General features: G+C 41.7%; 1 protein-coding gene across 1 annotated transcript; it reads right to left on the reverse strand.

Annotated features, from left to right (window-relative positions):
- Positions 1–8,616: 8,616 nt before the first annotated feature.
- LOC138871578 (uncharacterized) lies at positions 8,617–9,705 on the reverse strand. The gene is made up of 2 exons (XM_070149463.1): positions 9,157–9,705; positions 8,617–8,667 (listed from the first exon to the last, which is right to left on the reverse strand). Exons 1-2 carry the CDS (start codon positions 9,703–9,705, stop codon positions 8,617–8,619), a joined length of 600 nt encoding a protein of 199 aa, XP_070005564.1.
- Positions 9,706–23,499: the final 13,794 nt, after the last annotated feature.

A 23,499-nucleotide genomic window follows, 5' to 3' on the forward strand; every position in this document is an offset into this window, starting at 1 on the left:
TCATATACCAGGTGATCAGGTAGTGGTGCGTATATAATGCCATAACCTTTCCCATATCCCATATATATATATATATATATATATATATATATACGCGTATATAATGTCGTCTGGTCATGGGTCAATGCACATGAATGTAATGCATGAAAAGTACGTTAATAAAATCTTTCGAAATTTCATAAGACCATTTTGTCTTTGAGCAATATCATAAAGTAAACTTTTTTCAACTTTCACATTTTTCTGAGACCCATGAACAGATGATAAAATATTATGACACATGGAAATTCAAGAACATAGATATCTCTAATACTTCTATGAATAGAGTCATTTATGGAATTTGTGCATTTGCACGTTTCGTTCTTATCGTATGTATCATGCCAAAAGAAAGAAGGGATAGCCTTAACATACCTGGAGTAGGAACAACTCCATATAATTATCCCGTTGGAAACCTTCGTGGATTGAATTTAGAACCCAAAAATTAGATTAAGCTTCTGAATCATTAGAAGCTAATGAACGAAATCAGCTTCTGTTTTTGGCGTTGAAGTGCCTGGACGTTGCAGCTTCTGCTTCTTTGAACAAAGTGAACAAAATTTCCAGCCTCTTACTTTGTTGAATTGATAAACGATCTTCTGTTCTTAAATTTCCCAAACCAAGAATGAAGCCTTCTTTAATGTTATTTTGTTCTCATCTCTTTGACCCATTTTCAATTGTAACAAGACATATATGTTGTCTTGGATGCCAAGGTTGCCACCTAATACATGGGATGACTAAGAGTCACCTTATGCTGCCACATCACTTGGGGTGTAAATTATTAAGTTTTTATCCACTTATTAATTAATCGGGTAATGTCATGTTACCCGGTAATTAATTAATTACCACAAATTACTTAAAATTATATTAATTTTTAAAATACTATATATATACTTTATATATTATACTACTGTGGTCATATGGTACCTTGCATGGTACTAGTTCATAATTATCGGGTATTTTAGCTCATACCGTATTTTACCCCAATATGCCAAACTTGGACGAAAAATTCATTTTCTTTGACTTGCTTCCCCTTTCACCTTTACGAATTTATTCATCACTTGTGAAATAGCATAATCCTTATAATCTTCAAATAATCTTTTACTTGGACTGATGTCAATTACCTTACGAAAAATCCAACGTACAATAGTACAGGGTACAACATCGTCGTAACTTAATACTGTGAAGCGTAACATCACCGTAGTGTAATACTACAGGACATAGTATCGTCGTAATATACTACTGCAGAGGGTAACATCATCGTAATATATTACTGCAGAGCATAACATCGACGTAATACTGTGGGGCGTAACACCCGACTCGTCGGATTTCATTGGGTTGTTGTTGTTGTTGTAAATTATGAACTTAAAATTAGTCATTTTTAGACTTTACGTTGTCATTTAATCAACTTTTTTCTGTAATGTATGAGACTAACATCTTCATTCTCACGTCTCTAAAAAAACAAAAAATACTAAATTATTCAATTTGTTTTATTTGATAATTTTTTAACAATCGTGATAAAAGTATGTCCGTGTTATTTATTTATTTTTAATATGTCACGGCCCAAAATCCACTATATGTCGTGATGGCGCCTAACACCGCCGTCAGGCAAGCCAATGGTGATTCATCAGCTTAATTACTCATTTTATTACTTTGAAATCACAATTTCTATTAATTAAGTAGTACAAAATAGAATTTTCAGGGTGAAATGATAAAAATTCCGTGAACCATCATACTAAACATCCAATAGAAACCTCCAAAAATCGGTATCACAAGTGCATGAGCATCTACTAATGAGTACGATAAAAATACAATATCTGTCTGGAATACAAGTTAGACAGGCTCTCATGTAGACTCTTTATGCTGTGGATCGTAGCATAAAATGCAGCCCACCGCAAAGTCCCCGCAATAGATGCGCCTCTGCGCCCAAGAGACCACCAGAAATGTAAACCTGCACAATAAGTGCAGAAGTGTAGTATGAGTACGTAAATCAATGTGTACCTAGTAAGTATCTAGCCTAACCCCAAAGAAGTAGTGACAAGGGGTCGACATCGATACTTAATAGTAATCTAATGAATCAAATGCCGTATGAAGTAAACAGATGTTAGGCAGAGTAAATAAACGAAATAAACAAGTATAAATACATGGTACAATCCTCATCTCAATAATAAACTCGAGCTTTTAATTAGCAGTTACCTCCTCAACCGGAGTATATATAAAATGGACCTCACCAGATAGGCCGTCATAAGTCAAATCAGGAAAACTCACAGACACACTTGCTTCTTGTCAGATATTACGCACAATTCCATAAGAGTATTTTTATAGAAATGATGAAGCGTACGGCCCGATCCCATCATATTGTGCACTTTTGAGGGCCAAATGGCATGAACCATAGATGCATCTATTATACTGCCGAGGTGAGCGACCTGCTCCCATGAGAGTGTGGTACATAATCATGCCGAGGCAAACGACCCGATCCCATTAGAATAAGAAGCTTTAATAGGTCCTTGACCTCACTCACGAATAAATGTGTGAGTTATGAGTTTTAAAGAAAAACTGTTTGATAAACACGCATAGCGCAAGAGAAATTCATAAGAAGAGTACAATCATTCTGCGGCTAATCACAAAGCTCGTCAAATACCTATAATATCAAGTCTATCACTCTACGCAAGTCTAGTCTCAAGTCGTAACATAAAATAAAGGAATTAAATAGGCAAGGGACAACTTAAACATTGCAGTTATAGCATGGCGGGAACCTAAGTCTACCCGGACATAACATGAATCTAGCTACGTACGAACTCTCATCACCTCGTGCGTACGTAGCCTCCACAACAAGTAGCATATATCAATTATATCACCTAGGGGTATTTTCCCCCTCATAGAGTTAGACATGAGACCTACTGATCAGGTCCAACCCTACACCACTACAGAGTGGTAAGAGCGGTCGATGTAGGTTTTACCCGAGAAGGTCGGGATCGAATCGACATAGAGCTAATACAATGTTTGGAGTTGGATTCCTATCTAATCTAGCAGTGTGTAGTTCTCTTGATTACACTTCCAATTATTCTTGTTTGTTTGTTACTTCTAATTTTATACTAATGATATGCGAAATTAAGCTAAGTAGATATGTTTGTAGGGTTTTCTGAAAGGGTAAAGAGGCACTAGGGAAGTGACTTACTCCTAGGTGAGTATCTAACAGGATCTAGAACTTAGGGCAATAATGTTATAGTTGGGATCATGATATAGCCAATGCAAGAAGCTACTCACTCGACAACTCTCGGTAGTAAGAGTGACCTTGCCCTAATTGGCTTTCTCAGGCCCAATTGGGTGTTCAATTTGTGCAAGCAATGTTGGCTCAAGTCGGGTATTACTATCTCTAGGTTTAACCCTTTAATTGGGGCTATCAATCTCTTGAATACACACCAATTCCTTGTTGGCCTAAAATTCCTAGACTTAGTCTCTCTTTCTCAAGAAGAGCCTAAGTTAAAAAGGCACAAATTAGTGTTTGCAACCACTAATTCAACATGGAAAGCATGAATCAGACCAAATAATAATTACCCATAAACATCTAAGCCCTAAAATAAAAAAACCCATTAAATACCCACACTAGGGTTGAGCCACAACCCTAGCAAATGGGTTTAGCTACTCATAATTGAATAATAAATCATAGATTGAGATGAAGAATAATCCATAAACAGTAATTACAAGATAAGAGACTAAGATTAGTTGCTAAGTAAGCTACAAAATTACTCAAAATAGACAAATACAACGTTTCACGTGCTCAGCTAACGTAAGATGACCTAATAATCTAAAAAGAAAGTATTTATACACAGCTAAATTTTCCTAACAAAAATGCCCCTGACGGAGGTACCGCTGAAAGTAGAAAATGGACCGTTGCAGCGGTGAGGCTACTACAGCCGCATAAAATCCATTGCGGACTGTGGTCTTCAATATTTGGCTCAACTGCAGGTTCTCTGAACTCCTTCTCCGTGGACCGCGGTAAACTGACCGTTGTCGCGGTGGAGGCACTGCTGCCGCATAAAATCACCACGGACCGCAGTAGCTTGAATTCCAAAAATGACAACTCTCTGAATCCTTACCACCGCGGAATGCGATAAGAGGACTGCGATCGCGGTGGGTCTTCTGCGTCCACCGTAGATTTTCCGTTGTAGCACTGCTTTGACTTGGTTTTGAACTTGTGCAGGTTTTACTCTTTTTTGAGTTGGTTATGACATCCTTGTCCCTTTTTGACCAAACACTGCAAACAAATACAACAAGTTAGCTTTTAGGGAATACTTGTACACATTTAGTCCAAAACTCAATCAAAAAGGAGCATAAAACATACTAGAATCCCTAGTTATCAACTCCCCCAAAATTAAGCTTTTGCTTGTCCTCAAGCAAACAAAGTAATTCCCATATCCTTAAGATCAAAGAAAGGAAAATTTCAGACACTGGAGCCTCCCGGGAGGGCAGGTACTCACTTCCCTCAGAATGGGAAGCAGCTCTGATGATTTTTTTGGTTTCCCCCATTGCTTTCCGAACTGCTGGGATCAATTTAATCATGCCTCGTCCTCTACCCTGGGAGGACTCTGCTCTACCCTTTTGTTTGTCACCACCTCCTCTAGATTTAACCATTGTCTGTAAGTATTAGTTGAAACTTGTTAGTGCAAAGACTAGAAGAAGTTGTGCAGGAAAGCAGTTGGCAGTGCAAGACAAAACAGCGGACCACGGAAAATGCACCGTGGCCGCGAAGAGATGGGATTCAGACTACCCACCCTCTGATTCATTAGCACCGCGGACCGCAAAAAATGGAAAAATCAACCGCGACCGCAATCCCTTAAATGTACCTCTCTGAACTTTATCATCATGGACCGCGAAAAAACCATCACGGCCATGGAGAGGCACCGCTGTTAGAGGAAAATGCCACCGCCGACCACGGTTATCAAGACTTAAAATTCTCACAGAAGATAGACGATCGCGGACCGTGGAAAAACAACTGCGGACCGCGAAGGTCAAATTTGGACTCAACACCTAGGGTTTCAAATTTTTCATGCATTTTAGCATTAATCAACACATTATCTATTCACTAGGTAGTTAATAACCATTTCTGACCAATTAAAACCTAATCTAATTAACACTAAGGAACCCTAAGTCAAAATTAGATGAAAAAAAGAAGAAGAAGTAATAACTATCAATTTAAAAGAAAATAAGAACAAAATTAAAGACTACGGGTTGATTGAAATTACCAGATGTGAAATGTGAAACAAATTCAACTCAGTTCTTGTGTTTGTTCACGCTAGGGCGTGAGTGAACAGTAGTTTATATTGGTTGAGAGTGCAAAGGGTGAAAAGTGAAAAGGAGGGCCCTGAGGTTCTATTTATAGACAAGCCTTGGGACCTACTTATTCTTACCTACCGCGAATGAGGTAAATGTACTGCGGACCATGGTTGTCAAACTCAGAAGGGTTGTTGCTTTGAGACCACCGCGGACCGCGAAAAATACTTCGCGACAGCGTAAGCCAACGATGACCGTGAAAAATGCACCGCGGCAACAGTTGAAACGTCAGAGAACCTCTACTTTTGACCTTTTAGCACCGCTGACTGTGAACAATTTCTGCCTCCACGATAAGGCCATCGAGACCGCGAAAAATCGAGCGCGACAATGGTTTAAACATCAAAGAGTGCCAAATTTTTCCAGATTAGTCCTGTACTGCATCAAACATCCCTATACACATGTCACTACCAGTTAGTTCAAAAGCAAATCCTACACTAAGAAGAAAATCAATAAAAACACTTGGGTTGCCTCTCAAGATGTGACTAATTTAACGTCGCGGCACGACGCATGTTACCATTAATCACTTGAGATGGATCATTGCCACCACGTGGATATCATCAAACTTGCCAAGATAGTGCTTGACTATGTGCCCATTAACACTGAAGATCTCACCATTTTTGTTTTTCAAATCAAGAGCACCAAACAGAGTTACAAGCACCACCTTAAAAGGTCCACTCCATTTTGATTTAAGCTTACCCGGAAATAGTCGTAATCGGGAATTGAACAAGAGAACCAAATCACCAACTTTGAACTCCTTGACACGAGCATACTTGTCATGAAAGTACTTCATCTTGTCCTTATACAAGGATGAGTTGAAGTAGGCATGAAATCGGAACTCATCAAGCTCATTAAGCTGCTCCACCTGAAGATTTGCTGCCACATCTCATTCAAGATTTAACTTTCTCAAAGCCCATATGGCTTTGTTTTCTAACTCGACCGGTAGATGGCAAGCTTTCCCAAACACCAACCGGTACAGAGACATACCAATTGAAGTCTTGTAAGCAGTCCTATAAGCCCAAAGAGCATCATCCAATTTTTTTGACCAATCGGTCCTATTTGCATTGACCATTTTTGACAATATACTCTTGATCTCCCGGTTGGAGACTTCAACTTGCCCACTAGCCTGAGGATGGTAAGGGGTGGAAACTTTGTGATTGACACCATACTTTGCAAGCAAAGTGTCAAATGCCTTATTGCAAAAATGAGACCCTCAAGCACTAATGATTGTTCTAGGAGTGCCAAACCGAGTAAAGATACTCTTCTTGAGAAAGGCCACAACACTCCGGGCCTTGTTGTTGGGTAATTCCACGGCCTCAACCCACTTTGAAACATAATCAATGGCCACAAGAATATACGTATTGCCACAAGATCTTACAAATGGACCCATGAAATCAATGCCCCACACATCAAATATGTCAACTTCGAGAATAGTAGTGAGAGGCATCTCATCCTTCTTTCAAATTCCACCCGCTCATCACATTTCTTTACCAGTTCACTTGCATCCTTGTACAATGTGGGCCAATAAAAACTACAACTTAAAACCTTTGAAGTTGTCCTCGCCCCACCACGATGACCACCATAGGAAAGGAATGACAAGCATTCAGAATACTCAATTGCTCCTTCTCCGGAACACATCTCCAGATCACACCATCATTACAGATTTTGAACAAGTATGGCTCATCCCAGTAGTAGTCCAAGCTATCCCGTTTAAGCTTTTTCATTTGGTTAGAAGAGAGCTCATATGGAATAACACCAGTTACAAGGAAATTGGTAATATCCGCAAACCAAGGCATACTATTCACAGACACAGAAAGGAATTTCTCATCAAGAAATGAATCATTAATATCGAGGCCATCACAAGGCCTCCCCTCCTCCTCCAAGAAGGACAAGTGGTCTGCCACTTGGTTTTCACACCCTTTCTGGTCCACAATCTACAAATCAAACTCTTGAAGCAATAAGACCCATCTCATCAACTGAGCTTTGGAATCCTTCTTCGTCATCAAGTAGCGGAGTGTGGCATGGTTGGTATGAACTATCACCTTGGCACCCATGAGATAAGGCCTAAACTTCTCCATTGTGAACACAATAGCCAACAACTCTTTTTCTGTCACCGTGTAATTAACTTGAGTATCATTCATTATTTTGCTTGCATTATACACCGGGTGAAACATCTTATTCTCTCTTTGACCCAAAACCGCTCCTACTGCAACATCGCTTGCATCACACATGAGCTCAAACGTTAAGCTCTAATTGAGTGTGGTAATAATGGGGGTGGTTGTCAATTTTTACTTGAGGAGTTCAAAAGCTTTCGTACATTCTTCATTGAACACGAACTTGGCATCCTTTTCCAATAACTTGCATAAGGGATTCACTACCTTAGAAAAGTCTTTGATGAATCTCCGGTAAAACCCCGCATGCCCAAGGAAACTTCTAACCCCCTTGACTGAGGTAGGAGGAGGAAGCTTTGAGATCACTTCAATTTTAGCCTTGTCCACCTCTATGTCGTGCTTTGAGATCTTATGGCCGAGGACAATGCCCTCCTCGACCATAAAGTGGCATTTTTCCCAGTTAAGCACAAGATTGGTCTCTTCACATCGGGCCAATACCTTGTCAAGATTCTTCAAATATTCATCAAATGAGTCACCCACAACAGTGAAGTCATCCATGAACACCTCCAAAATGTCCTCCACCATGTCAGTAAATATGGCCATCATACACCGATGGAATGTAGCCGGTGCATTACACAACCCAAATGGCATCCTAGAAAAGGCAAAGGTACCATACGGACATGTGAAAGTGGTTTTCTCCTGATCTTCCGGAGCAATCAAAATCTAGTTGTACCATAGTACCCATCCAAGAAACAGTAGAAGGCAGGCTCACCAAGTCTATCTAGCATCTGGTCAAGAATAGACAATGAAAGTGATCCTTGCGGGTCACTTTATTCAGCTTGCGGTAGTCCATGCACACCCTTCATCCGGTGACAGTCCTAGTAGGAATCAACTCATTTTGCGCATTGGTAACCATGGTCATACCACCCTTCTTTGACACACATTGCACCGGCGAAGTCCAAGAACTATCCGAGATGGGGTACACAACCCCTACATCCAACCACTTGATTACCTCCTTTTTCACAACTTCTTGCATATCCTCATTCAACCTCCTTTGATGTTCCACGGAGGGCTTGGAATCTTCCTCGAGAATAATTTTGTGCATGCAAAAGGCGGGGCTTATCCCCCCGATATCAGCTAAAGTTCATTCAATTTCCTTCTTCCATTTTTGGAGAACCACCAATGTGGCATCTACCTGCATGTTATTAAGACAATAGGAAAGAATAACTGGCAAAGTTGAACAAGGGCCTAAGAATTCATACCTGAGATGTGGAGGCAATGGCTTTAACTCCAACACGGGAGGTTCCTCGATTGAGGGCTTTGTTGGTGGAGTCTTCCTATTCTCAAGATCCAAAGAGATCTTCTGAGGCTCATAAGAGTAAGAGCTCATTCCATGTAAAGAATTGACACACTCCACCCGGCCTTCATCCTCATTTACATCAAGTTTCAACAATACCGCTTCTAGAGGGTCCTCTACATTGATCGCTGCACTAGTATCATCAACTATCACTTACGTGACAAGATCCACGAAAGAGCACACTTCAGTACTGTTGGGCTGCTTCATTGACTTGCACACATGAAAGACTACTTTTTCATCACCCACCCGGAAGGTGAGTTCCCCTGCTTCCACATCAACTAAGGTCTTTCCAGTTGCAAGGAAAGGTCTTCCCAATATGATCGGAACCTCATAATCAACCTCACAATCCAAGATCACAAAATCAGGGGGTAAAATGAACTTGTCCACCCGAATAAGAACATCATCTACAATACCAAGCGGCCTCTTCATAGTTCTATCCGCCATTTGCAACCTCATTGAAGTAGCCCTCGGTTGCCCAATACCCAAAGTTTTGAACACGGAGTAAGGCATCAAATTGATACTTGCACCCAAATCGCACAATGCCTTTGCAAAATTTGCGCTCCCAATGGTACGTGAGATGGTGAAAGTGCCGGGATCTTCAAGCTTTGGAGCCATCGAGTGCACAATTGCACTTACTCGGTGAGTCATTTTGATGGTCTCACAGTCCATGGATCTCGTTTTAGTCACCAAGTCTTTCATGAACTTGGCGTAGCCCGGCATTTTCTCAAGAGCTTCCACCAAAGGAACATTGATTGATAAGCTCTTCATCATGTCAATAAATTTTCTAAATTGGTTCTCATTCTTTTTCTTTGCAAGCCTTTGAGGGTAAGGTGGAGGAGGCCTTGGCAAGGGAGCATTAGACTTGGGCACTACCATTTCTTATATGTCTATTACGTGTTCCTTAGACGGGTTCACGTCATCTTGAGTATCCACCTCATCATCATGAACATCAATCCTTACTTCCACATTCACATTATCTTCTCTCACTTGCTCATCAACTAAAGGAACATCATCATCTTGCATTTGAATCTCATCACTCACAATTTCCTTTTTGTTGGAGGTATTCACATCACCACCTCGACCACTTCTAGTAATAACCGCCATTGCATGCCCGGTGTTGTTCCCACCCTTCGGGTTTACTACCGTATCACTAGGTAGAGCCTCATTAGGGAGAGTATTCAAAGACTGTTAAATCTGGCCAAGTTGAACCTCCAAATTCTAGATTGAAGTATTGTGGGATGCCAGCTGGGCATCAGAGTCGGCGTTCTTCTTTATCATTTGTTCAAACATCATCTTGATCCTTCCCATCTCATTGTTTGATGATCTAGGACCTTGGGACGGAAATGGAGGTGGGTTGTTTGGTTGTTGATACATCGGAGTCATTTGAAAGCCTTTCCCCCAATTCCCTTGATTGCCATTATTCCAACCCCCTTGGTTGTTGTTTCCTCCCCAATTGTTGTTGTTGCCACTCCAGTTACCCTGATTGTTCTGGTTGCCCCAATTTTGATTGTTGTTCCCCTAGTTGCTATTGCCTTGTTGGTTTTGATTCCCCCAATTCCTTGGGATCTCTATTGTTGTTGTTGGTTAGGAGCATTGTCCCTTTGTCCTTGGTAATTGTTCACATAGTGCACTTCCTTATTTTGCTCATCATAGCCCTTATCTTGATTGAAACCACCACTACCTTGGTCATATTGATCTGGACTACCTTGACCTTGTTGACCTCTTTGTCGCCTCTTATTGACCAACATGTTGACACCTTCCATAGCATTTACTTGTCTAGGAGCTTGAACCTTTTGCAATTGAGCTTTCGCTAACTGGTTCATTGTAGTAGTTAACTCTGATATTGCCTGGCTATAATCATGGAGCTCTTTGTGCAAGTGGATGATAGTGGGGTCACCCTGTGTCACATTGGCTCAACTTTGCCAAGCGGAGGAAGTATCTGCCATCTCATACAATATCTCACATGCTTGATCATAAGGTGTGTTCATAAAATTTCCCCCTGCTAGTTGGTTCACTACACACTGATTGGTCGTGTTAATGCCATGGTAGAATGTCTGTTGAATCATTGCTTCGGTCATGTCATTGTTCAGATATTATTTCACCATTGTTCGATATCTCTCCCAGATCTCATGAAGTGGTTCATTAGGTTCCTGTTTGAAGGCCAAAATCTCATCTCTCAAAGTCGCCATATGCCCCGGCAAGAAAAACTTTGCTATAAACTTGTCTGCCAACTCATCCCAAGTAGTGATGGAATAGTTGGGAAGCCTTTCAAGCCAGTCCAAAGCTTTCCCTCTAAGTGAAAAAGGGAACAATCTCAACCGAAGTGCATCCTCTAACACATTTGTTTGCTTGCTTCCCCAACAGGTATCCACGAAGCCTTTAAGATATTTGTAAGCATTCTGAAGGGGAGCACCTATGAAATACCCTCGCTACTCCAATAAAGTCAACATCACATTTGTAATTTGGAAATTGCCAGCTCGAATCCGGGGTGGGACAATTGCACTAGCATATCCTTCGTTTGGAAGCACCCGAGGAGTCGCTCTTGGAGGTGGGGGAAGGGTTTGGAACATTATCATTGGCCTGGAGGCCTCTCCTTTGAGCTTGAGGCACAATAGGTACCTCATCATCAATATTATCATCTACCTCCTCCCCCGGAATAGCATTTCCAAGAGGGTCATTGTTATTGTTCGCCATTTTGTACCTGAATTGGCGACACACCCAAATTAGTATCACAGAAGAAAAGAAAAAACAATATACAAAACTATTTAGATAGATAGCCAAAACTATTAGCTCCCCGGCAATGGCACCAAAAAGTGATCGGGTCCAACCCTACACCACTATAGAGTGGCAAGAGTGGTCGATGAGCTTTAACCCGAGAAGGTTGGGATCGAATCTACAAGGATCTAATACAATGTTTGGAGTTGGATTCCTATCTAATCTAGCAGTGTGTAGTTCTCTTGATTACACTTCCAATCATTCTTGTTTGTTTCTTACTTCTAATTTTATACTAATGATGTGCTAAATTAAGCTAAGTAGATATGTTTGTAGGGTTTTCTGAATGGGTAAAGAGGCACTAGGGAAGTGACTTACTCCTAGGTGAGTATCTAACGGGATCTAAAACTTAGGGCAATAATGTTATAGTTGGGATCATGATATAGCCAATGCACGAAGCTACTCACTCTACACCTCTCGGTAGTAAGAGTGACCTTGCCCTAATTGTTTTCTCAAGCCCAATTGGGTGATCAATTTGTGCAAGCAATGTTGGCTCAAGTCGGGTATTACTATCTCTATGTTTAACCCTTTAATTGGGGCTATCAATCTCTTGAATACACCCCAATTCCTTATTGGCCTGAAATTCTTAGACTTAGTCTCACTTTCTCAAGAAGAGCCTAAGTCAAAAAGGCACAAATTGGTCTTTACAACCACTAATTCAACATGGAAAGCATGAATCAGGCCAAATAATAATCACCCATAAATATCTAAGCCCTAAAATAAAATACCCATTAAATACCCACACTAGGGTTGAAGCTCAACCCTAGCTAATGGGTTTAGCTACTATAATTGAAGAAGAAATCATAGATTGAGATGAAGAATAATCCATATATTGTAATTACAAGATAAGAGACAAAGATTAAGTGCTAAGTAAGCTACAAAATTACTCAAAATAGACAAATACAACGTTTCACATGCTCAGCTAACGTAAGATGACCTAAAAATCTGAGAAGAAAGTATTTATACACAGCTAAATGTTTTGGACAAAAATGCCCCTGACGGAGGTACCGCTGACAGCGGAAAATGGACCGATGCAGTGGTGAGGCAACCGCGGACGTATAAAATCCATTGCGGACCGTGGTCTTCAATATTTGGCTCAACTGCAGGTTCTCTGAACTCCTTCTCCGCATACCGCGGTAAACTGACCGCTGTCACGATGGAGGCTCCGCTGCCGCATAAAATCACTGCGGACTGCGGTAGCTTGAATTCCAAAAATGACAACTCACTGAATCCTTGCCACCGTGGACCGCGATAAAAGGACTGCGGTCGCGGTGGGTCTTCTACGTCCGTGATGGATTTTTTGTTGTAGCACTGCTTTGACTTGGTTTTGAACTTGTGCAGGTTTCACTCTTTTTTTGAGCTGGTTAAGAAATCCTTGTCCCCTTTTGACCAAACACTGCAAACAAGCACAACAACTTAGCTTTTGTGGAATACTTGTACACATTTTAGTCCAAAACGCAAGCAAAAAGGAGCATAAAACAGACTAGAATCCCTAGTTATCACTTACCTCGCTCCGAAGTTCCATAACTGACTCCAAAGCCTCTCTAACACCTCAGACTGATGCCCGCCGATCCAAAACCAGTCAAATAATGTGCAAACCAATAAAAATATACTCTAATACCCATAATTAATCAATTTATAATAATTCCCATTCCGCTTGAAAAGTCAATAAGGTCAACCCTCGGGGCCACATGCTCGGATTCCAAAAAATTTCAAAGATAAATATTAACCATAATATTACGAACTCAAATATATAATTTATTCCCAATCCCATTTCTAATTTTGTGGTCAAATTCCAAAAATATCAATTTCGAGGTTTTCTTTAAAATCCTACAATTTCCACCAAATTTCCATTTTCCAACGCATGTATAATTCATGTATTTAACTCACAATGAGAAGAAATCACTTACCCCATAATAGATGATGAAGATGGCACTCCAAAATTGCTCCAAAATCGGCTCCCCATGGAAGAAATGAAGTGAAATGAGACAAAATCCCCGATTTAAAAGAACACTGCCTAGCTCGACCATCGCACCTGCGGCCACTTGACCGCATCTGCGGTCTCGCAGGTGCGTCCACTTGACCACATCTGCAGTCTCGCAGGTGCGGCCAAAATCTCGCACATGCGTATCCCCTCTGCCCAGCACAAATCCGCACATGTGATGCCAAACACGGCCCTGCGGTCTTGCAGATGCAGACACCTTCCGTTTCTGTGACTCCAGCTGCCCAGCTCACATTCCTCTTCTGCGGAGCATTAGTCGCATCTGCGGAAACATCCTTGCATCTGTGGCCATCCCAGCTCAATCCAAATGTTGCTTCTACGACCACAATGCCACACCTGCGGGCTCGCACCTGCGGCCCTTTCCACACAGGTGCGATTGCACCAGATATCAGCTGCCTCAGCATTTCTTCCAAGTCCAAACTACCCGAGGCTCCCAGGACCTCAACCAAATATACCAACACAACCCAAATTACAACACGGACTTAGTCGAATCCTCAAACCACGTCGAACAACATCAAATTTACGAATTGACGATCGGTAACTTTTTTTAAACTTTCAAACATTCAAACTTTGTCGAATGCATCCGAATTCCACTTAAACAATCCTGAATAACACCAAACTTTATGTACAAGTTATAAATCATGATACAACTTCGAACTTCCCGAAATTCAACTCCGACCACGAGTACAAGTCATAATACATGAAGTGAAGCTACTCAAGGCCTCAAACCTTTGAACGATGCGCTAGAGCTCAAAATGACCGATCGGATCGTTACATTCTCCCCCACTTAAACATACATTCGTCCTCAAACATGCTAAGGACTGCTCCGGGGTTATCCAAAATCACTGTTTAACACCTCGTGCATCTACCCGTGCCACCACAACCTAGTTGAGCACATTCACTCGAGCCAGATTGAAGATCCTTCCTACAACTTTAGCTAACCAGCTTTAGAAACATATTCCAACATCCAGAGAGTAGTGGAATTAACCTAGCTCGCGGAATATACTTGCGATGCCAGTGAACATAGATTTCTCAAACTTATCATAATATTCCTTAATCCTTTCCAAAAATAAGAAATCCAAACTGAAAACTTTTAAATCTTGAAATCCCCAATCTCATCTCTACTAAAGGCAATTAATAAGCATAATCAAATAACGATGTCAACAAAGCATGGTGTAAACCTAAGACTACCCGAATATAAGCATAATTAGTAGCTATATACGGACTCTCGTTACCTCGTGCATACGTAGGCCCCACAAATAGAAGCACATATCAATTTAATTTACCTATGGGGTTAATTCCCTCTTACAAAGTTAGAAAATAGACTTACCTCATCTCAAAGCTTACTTTACGATCCACAATTGTGCTTTAAACCCTCAATTTGGTGCCAAATGTCACGACCTAAATTGATGGACCACGATGGGCAACCAGTGCCTTACTCAACCGAGTACCAACATAACATATCTTTCTTATTACATCATCATGGGTAAGTGGTCCATAAGGGCCATATGAGGCAACAAGAATAAAATATGAGGAAACACTCGACATAAAACACTCGTTTCATCTTCACTTGCATTCTTGGACGTAGGTGGATGTGGTTTTGATTGCAAGATTCTTCTAACTTTGATTTGGGAGATTCATTAACGTTGATGGAGTCCATTTGATGAATAAATTCATGCATCCAACTTCCATCATTGAAAAATATATTTATTTACAATAGTTGGTCCAGCAAATCCAAGATTGATTTATTTTGTTCCACTACCTCCTTTAGGCTTGATTAGTTGGCAATTTGTTGTCACACTTACATACCCCACATGTATAGGTGTCCCCTTATAATTATGCAACAAATTTCACTTAAATATTTATCCACAAATCCAATAATTAACCAGTTACCCACATAATTAAGAATTATCTCAATTTACTTAAAATACTTGTTTATCGTGAAAATGGTAATAACAATTAAATTTGATTATGGGACTCTAAAAATATGTGATCTATTTTTATACTGATTGTTAAGCAGTTGATGCTATGTATGTGAGACCTAGAAACGAAATGAGAGTTAAGGATAGTGCGATAATCAAACCGTTAAGCTAATTATCGGGGCCTCGAGCTTGTCGATTCGGTGCCTCGAGGTTGATCCCGAAGCTCAGCAGGGAGCTATCGAGGGGGGTCGAAGTATGGCTAACAGTTATGACAGAATCACTAAAGGCTCTTTATGGCCAATGACAAGCAATAAATGAAGAACAATAATGAATATAATAAATGAAAGCAACAATAAATGGGAGCAATAATATCGAAGAATATGTTAGAGAGCAAAGAAAATGTTCTTGTATATTTCTTGGGGAGCAACATGGGTTTATGAAATAACAAGGATCCCCTTTATATAGGAGGGGAATCCGAACATAGTACAAGACGCATTAATTACAAAGAAAAAAGGGATGGGACAGCTATATGACACCCTGATTCAGGGCTAGGGTACCACTAGGCTCCGTCAGTCCTAGTCATGTACCTTGGGAACTCCCCATCTCTATCATAGTTGTGGTCAACATTGTCCTTAGGTCGAGCGTCAATGAACCTCGAGGGCAGAAACTCGACTATAACCTTGTAGCTTCGAGACTTCGAGATGGTCTTCTAAGGTGCCTCAATGACGAGAAATTAGACCCCCTGATTTCACCGTATAAAGATAGTCCCCACGTTTCTTGGAGAGGAGCGATAAGAAATGATTTTGATATCCGACTCTTCGGACTTCCCGCGATGATGTCATACTGATGACACAAGCCTTCGTGATTACCGAAATGTCCCATGGACTTGTCTTTTTAGTGTTATTCAATGCATTGCCAATTCTCATTTTTCAAAGCGATAGTACTGCCGTCGATCCGGCTTCTAATAATACATTGATTACACCTACCGATCCATCTTCCAAAGGCATTGATGGCGGTGTTGTCCATACTATCACCCCTATAAAGGGGAGCCTTCTGGTACTATCTTTTTATCCAAGTGCCTTTCAACGTCTCTCCATCCCTTTCTTCCCATTATCCTCTTCTATTGCTACCTACCATGTTTGCGGTCCATCGCCTTTTGCCTGGGCTTTCCTTTGTCAAGCGAGATCATATTGTCTCGTTGCTATTCTTGTTGTTGTTATGGTCGTCACTACTGTCGTCGTTGGCTTGAGATGGTGATATAAGGGGGGGTCGAACTCTTCTGACTTAAGAGGACGTTTGGACTCTATCCCGCTGCTCCGGAGAGCGTTCGAACTATATACCGCTGCTCACTCTCCTACCTTGACCTGGTGTGGCACTTCATCCCCTATATTTTCCAAAGGATAAAATGGCACAGCGGTCCGTTAATCTTGCACGGCACGATGTCCCAGAAGGCGAACTTAGAGTGGCCATACAAGTAGGGTCAATGCCCGCCGAATCTTCAACTTTTGGCTTCGGCGGGCTATGTCTCTTTTTTCTGCTTCTTCTGCGTCACTTTACTCTTCTTCATCTTTGCCTTTTCCTCTTCCTCATCTTCGCCCTCGGAGATACCATTCTGGAGGACCGAGATGAACCCCAGAGAGATGGCGGTCGAAGATGTTGCCGCCGAGGATGCATGCCCGAGCAAATGATGCTCGAAGATGTTGCTGCCGAAGAAGAACCTCTAAAAGTAGGCTAAGCTCTAGGTTTTTACTATATATGTACCTTTTTGCTTCTTTGTTTCTGTGTAAGGACCCTTCGTGGGCTGTTGTAATCATACGTTATGACCCTTCGAGGACTTTTGTAATCAAGTGTTTTCTAAATACAAAGAAGTTTCTTCAATTTTGTCTTTGATACTTGCTGTATTTGCCTTTATTTATGTTTATGGAGATTCTGAATGTATGATTATACCAGTTAGTGCCAACATCGAGCCTAGATGTGAGTGCTTTTTCCTAATTTTTGATTGATTAACATGGCTTCTCATGGAACCCTTCATCGTTCCTTGGGTCGAACCTGGATTGGGCCGATAAACTCGGGTCTTCGGGCCACTTACTTTAAGTTGAATGAAAGTAATGCTTCGAGCCTTGAAACTGTGATTTATCACTTAGGCTCTGTGGTAACCTTTGAGGAGAAATTTTCTCGGAGGCCCGTGGGCAGGAACTGCCTTTGAACTTAGTGTAGGTAGCCTTAAGGCGCTTGTAGATAGATCTTGGAAGGGGGTTCGTCCGAACTCAGACGGTACCCTGGGGTCAAGACCATGTGGGTGGAGGTTAAATGCCTATTTCCTTGGAGCCTGACTCTTTGTTGAGGGAGGTCCTCGAGGTCGGGTATCACCTCGGGACTGGTGGAGGTGTTACTGCCCTTTTAGAGCCTAATTCGTTTCTGAGGGAGGTCCTCGAGGTCGGGTACCACCTCGGGACTGGCGATGATGTTGTTGGCCTTCTTAGAGTCTAACTTCCTTTTGATGGAGGTCTTCGAGGTTGGGTACCACCTCGGAACTGGCGATAGTGCTTTTAATTGGCTTTGAGGCAAGCGGATCGTCGCAGTTTTTTCCTCACATATACAAGGATGTTTTTTGCTTTTTTGGAGTTCCCACCATTTTAAGCAGTTGCCCTTCTCTTTCCGCGTCAAACCTTTCATTATTTCAGTACTAACATACTTGCACAGATTCTTGCTTTAGTTCTCCAATTTTTCCATAGCCATGACTGTGCATCGGGGTCTGCCCGGTAGAGAGGGGAGAGTTCTGCCTCCAGAATTCAGGACCAACGAGAGCATAACTTGCAGATCATTTCTGTAATAGGAGAAGAGCACCTTGAGTTAGTGAGAAAAGACTGTGGATGGGGGGAGAAATTAGTGTTACAAATATTCTCCCCGGATGAAGGCATCACAGATCGTGCCGATGGATTTTTGAATGTGGACACGTATCCTTACACATTGGTCCCCCTTGATAGGGTTGTGCTCGATTTTTGTTTAAAGTATCGGGTTACCTTGGCGCAGATCCATCCGTCGTTTTAGTGAACGGTGTTGATGATGAGATTTTTCGCGGATAAGGCGGGGCTCGAATTTACGCTCAGTCATCTTATTAGGCTGTATCGGCCCTTTCACCATCGAGGTCTATTAACCTTGCGATGCCGATCGACCACGCCCTTCGTTGTTGATGATAAGGAAGATGGAGACTGAGAGTGGATGAGTCGCTTCGTCCGAGTGTAGACTTCTGACATTATCCTCGTGGAGCTTATGCCATTTCTTGAGGAATGGAACTATACGTGTAAGCGAAGCATTTCGTGCCTTCTCTGTTTTGTCTATGGCGAAGGCTGATTTAATAATTGTGCCTTCTTTCCTTTTACTACAGTAGTTTCGTGGGTGCCGGGCGATGTTCCTGATTTGTCGGATAGTGTACGGGGGTTAGCGACCCACTCGACCTGTGATGAGCGCAAGTGGCGAGCTTTATCCTGAGGCAGATGGGGATCAAAACATCATTGTGAGTGATGCACTACTTTTTCCTCTCCCTTCCTTCATTTGGAGATCCATTTTCCTGTATGCATATTAAACTTGCTGTTGTAGGCATCAGAGAGCCTTTCGAGGCTAGGCCATGCTCTTCTGGAGAGAAGGGAGGGTTGTAGCTCCCGAGCTAAAGAACAACAACAATACGCGAGAGGTGCTTTTACAGGGCGATGGTGCTCAAAGAAAGGCAAAACGGGACCGAGGCTTGGGGGGCAGAAGCATCGTCCGATCCTGCCGCGCCCGTGGTTCTTGGTTCTGGAAAGAGGGTTTCTACGTTGTTGTCGCCTTCTTTTTCCGTCGATAGTACTTCGGGAGATACTAGAAACCCGGGGTCACATACACCGAGCGACCGTGCCTCGACTGGAGTCGACTCTTTCAGAGTTGAGGGAACTGGATTGGCAGGTGTGCACTCGACCTTCGAGGAAGCCCAGCAGCTTCACTTTATGGTGAGTTTTGGCACAGGTCTTTCGAGCTTCGCGCCCTCCCTTCCTTATTGGGTTTTCTTTTGCAGGCATTTAACAAGCTTAAGTCTGGGTTGCTTTGTTGTGAAGCTAGGCTACGGAAAGCTCTGGATGAGGAGAGATCCCTTAGGCTCCTTTGTGATGAAAAGTAAGTCGAGTTGGTATACTTGCGGCATGAGGCGGGCGAGCTTGAATTATGAGAACAATTTGAAGGAGCAGGTGATTTTCTATCCCGGGTGAGCGTGCATTTCGCTTTCTGGCTTCTGAGGCTAACGCTTTCTTTAGTTCAGTTGCATAAAAAGATAGAGGCCCTGGAGTGCCTTCGGGATGAAGTTGGCCGGGTCAGGCGTGAGCATGATGAGCTAAAATCTCGGGCACAAGCTCAAACTTTAGAGGGGAAGGATGCTCTGGATAAAATTCCTGCTTTTGAGGCTCAACTTAGCTTAGCTCATGATAACGCTTTGGTTCAGACAGAGATGATTACGAAGCTCGAGTTTGAGCTTTCGAAGGTCAGGGCTGAAATCGTTGATGCTCGGGCTGAAGCTGTAATGTGCCAAACTAGGGCTAACCAGGAGATGGCGATCTATTCAAAGGATGATGCCGATGCTCAAGCTGAGCGGAGAAGGATTCTCGACCGCAAAGAGAGGGTTAGAGAATATGCTCATTGCGAGTCTCGAAGAAAGACTCTCGAGGAGATCCTTGCTAGGGGTTTTGTTCTCTAGGAAGAGTTGGCGCGAGCGAGGGCGGACGAGCGTGATGCTCAGTTACTTCTGTCCGACCCAGAAGAAAGCAAAGATGAGGCTGGCAGTGTCACGCCCCAAGCTAGGGGTAAGACCGGCACTCAGTGCCTCAACTATCCTTGTGTATCACTTGTGACTCAGAGACTTTGAAACTATAATGTCATATTTTTGGCCATGGGCCACATTGCAAGATAATGTGCGATGCAAAATATAGAACTGAATAGAGACTAACGCTGACTAACCATCAGCATAAAGCTGGGCCGGCAAGGCCGTCATATTTACTACAACTGACAAGCCAACAAAATATACGTACAGGGCCTACAAGCCCAACATATTGTACTAACTAACAGGACATATCTACAAGCCTCTACTGATAGATGTACTATGATCGGAATAGGGCCCCGACCTACCCCTAACCTACCTACATATATATATAAAACATACACACCACACTACTAGACCCAGCAACTTCGAAAGAAGGGGAGCTTGTCGATAAAGCTGATCTCGGGCAATACCTACTGAGGAGGACTACCCGTCTGTCTGTCTGAACTTGCATGCATGAAATGCAGTGCCCCCAGAAAAGGGATGTCAGTACAAAATAATATACCGAGTATGTAAGGCAATATACTAAAGCTGAAACTGAACTGATAATATAATAACTGGGAACAACTGGGAGTCAAAGAAAATCTAAAGATATCTTCATCTAATAATACAGACTCAATTCTCTCAATATAGTGAGTAAAATAGCTGTCCGGCCCTATAAGTCTCGGTATACATATATATCTGCTCTGTCGTAGTAGGCTTGCTCATAAGCGCTCGACCATACTAGGCTTTGTATCTCGACCAACTGAGCTTGCTCATATGCGCTCGGCCACAGTAGGATCGTCATATAACTTACCATCTGATCAGAGGTTGCCCAATAGGGGCCTGCCCATCGATTATAGCTCGATGGTAATGAAAATACTTTTAATACTGTATATATGTAACTTTTCTACTCTCTTGACTGGAAGAAGGAAATACTCAACTGAATATGAAGTCCCGATAAGGAGAATATTATAACTTACAACACTAGGAAAATATACGCAATTTGCGAGACTAGCAAAATATACGTAAATTCCGGGATGTGAATGTAATGACGAGATCATACCAAATGAAAGAAGAGCTTAGCCTTAACATACCTGAACTTTATATAATGCAGTACCCCTGTTTATAACTGAGCTCAACCTCCTAACTTCCCGTCATTTCATGATCTATCATGATATATGTCTATATTCATACAATTATACAAGAAACCTTGTATAGAAATTTAGGCTACTAAAGATAAGGTGAGTCTAGACTAAAGGAAACAAGAAAAGTATTAAACACAAATCAAAGAGTACAAAATTGTGGGATTTATATCTTTGGATGGTGAAACCTTCGAACAAAAGATTCTGTATGGGGTCATTCAAAAAGGGAAGTACTACCTAAGACTCATCCAAGTTTTGGGAAATGGCCAATTCCTTAAGTAGAGAGAAGATCACAGATATACATGAAACTAAAATGAGCAACTTCTTTCTCTTATAGAAAAATAAATAATCAACTCTGCTAGGTAAATATGATAAAGACTAAGTATTGTAAATAACTTGTTGTGTACCATTTGTTGTGAAATGCCCTTAATACACGTGTTAACTAAACCTTTTGTTGACAGTACACTCTTAAAATTGGAGAAGGGATTGGCTTCCACGTTTTGGGGATTAATCTTATCCCCTATTTTATTAATTAACTAGGTAATGACCCGTTACCCGATAATTAACCAATTACCCACGTAATTAATTATTATCTCAAACTACTTAAAATTTTACTCATTTTTAATATACTTTTTATATCATACTATCACGGTCATATGGTACCTTACATGGTACTAGTTTATATTTATCGGGTATTATTACTTGATCCGTATTTTATCCCAACTTGTCCATTTTTAATGAAACTCGTTTTCTCTAATTCGTACATCATTTATCCTTAATGACACTTATTTATCACTTGTTATAAATAGCGTAAGTATGTCAAGATGATCTCATCCCCGAGTCTACGTCGGTTAACTAAAAACGAAATTGTAACGTACAAAAATGCGAGATGTAACATCCTTCCCCCCTTAGAAATATTCGTCCTCGAATGTTCAACTCTTCATGATCTATATAACTTTGGCAAGGTCGCCTCTGTAACAACACCACCACCAACTCTCCCCGTAGAAGCTTAATAATCCAACGACACACAGGACCATAATTATGAATAACGACGATGGCCTCTCATGACCAACGACAATAACTAACGTAAGAATTTATACATGTACCTTATGATTATGATGTCTCAGTCAGATCCTTTTCTGGAGGAGGAAATAAGTAGGGATATTTAGACTTCATGCTTTCCTCGGCCTCCCAAGTCATCTCTTCTACATTGTTGCTTCTCTAAAGTACTTTTACGGAGGCTACCTCCTTATTCCGCAGCTTGCGGATTTGTCGGTCTAGGATGGAAATCAGAACTTCCTCGTATGATAAGTTCTCTGTAATCTGTACATCATCCGTGGGCACTACTCGGGTAGGATCACCAATGCACTTCCGTAACATAGATACGTGAAAAATCGGATGGACAGACTCAAACTCCGAGGGCAATTCTAACTCATACGCTACTTGGCCTACTCTCCGAATGATCCTATAAGGCCCAATATACCGTGGGCTAAGCTTGCCTCTCTTGCCAAATCTCATTACACATTTCATTAGTGACACCTTTAAGAATACCCAGTCATTAACCCCGTACTCTAAATCTCGTCGTCGTACGTCAGAATATGACTTTTGTCGACTCTGAGTTGTCAGCAATCGCTCCCGGATAAGCTTTACTTTTTCTGTGGCCTGCTGAACCAGGTCTGGCCCATATAACCCAGATTCTCCAACATCGAACCACCCTATGGGAGATCTGCACCTGCACCCATACAAAGCCTCGTACGGAGCCATCTAGATACTGGAGTGGTAACTGTTATTATATGAAAACTCGATAAGAGGTAGATGTTCATCCCAACTTCTCTTAAAATCCAGCACACATGCTCGCAACATATCCTCGAGCGTCTGAATTGTGGGCTTGGCTTGTCCATCTGTTTGTGGATGAAAAGTTGTGCTGAGATTCACCTGAGTTCCTAGACCTTTCTAAAGTGACCTCCAAAAATATGTTGTAAATTGGTCCCCACGATCAGATATAAT

The sequence above is a fragment of the Nicotiana sylvestris genome, chromosome 6, assembly GCF_000393655.2.
Source record: "Nicotiana sylvestris chromosome 6, ASM39365v2, whole genome shotgun sequence".
In the NCBI taxonomy this organism is placed as follows: Eukaryota; Viridiplantae; Streptophyta; class Magnoliopsida; order Solanales; family Solanaceae; genus Nicotiana; species Nicotiana sylvestris.

Excerpts from the sequence above, each read along its gene's own strand:
- LOC138871578 (XM_070149463.1), bottom strand. The coding sequence starts at position 9,705 with ATGGTAGTGCCCAAGTCTAATGCTCCCTTGCCAAGGCCTCCTCCACCT. Across the intron at positions 8,668-9,156 it reads ATTGTGAGGTTGATTATGAG|GTAGATGCCACATTGGTGGT; the intron begins GTTCCGATCATA and ends AATAACATGCAG.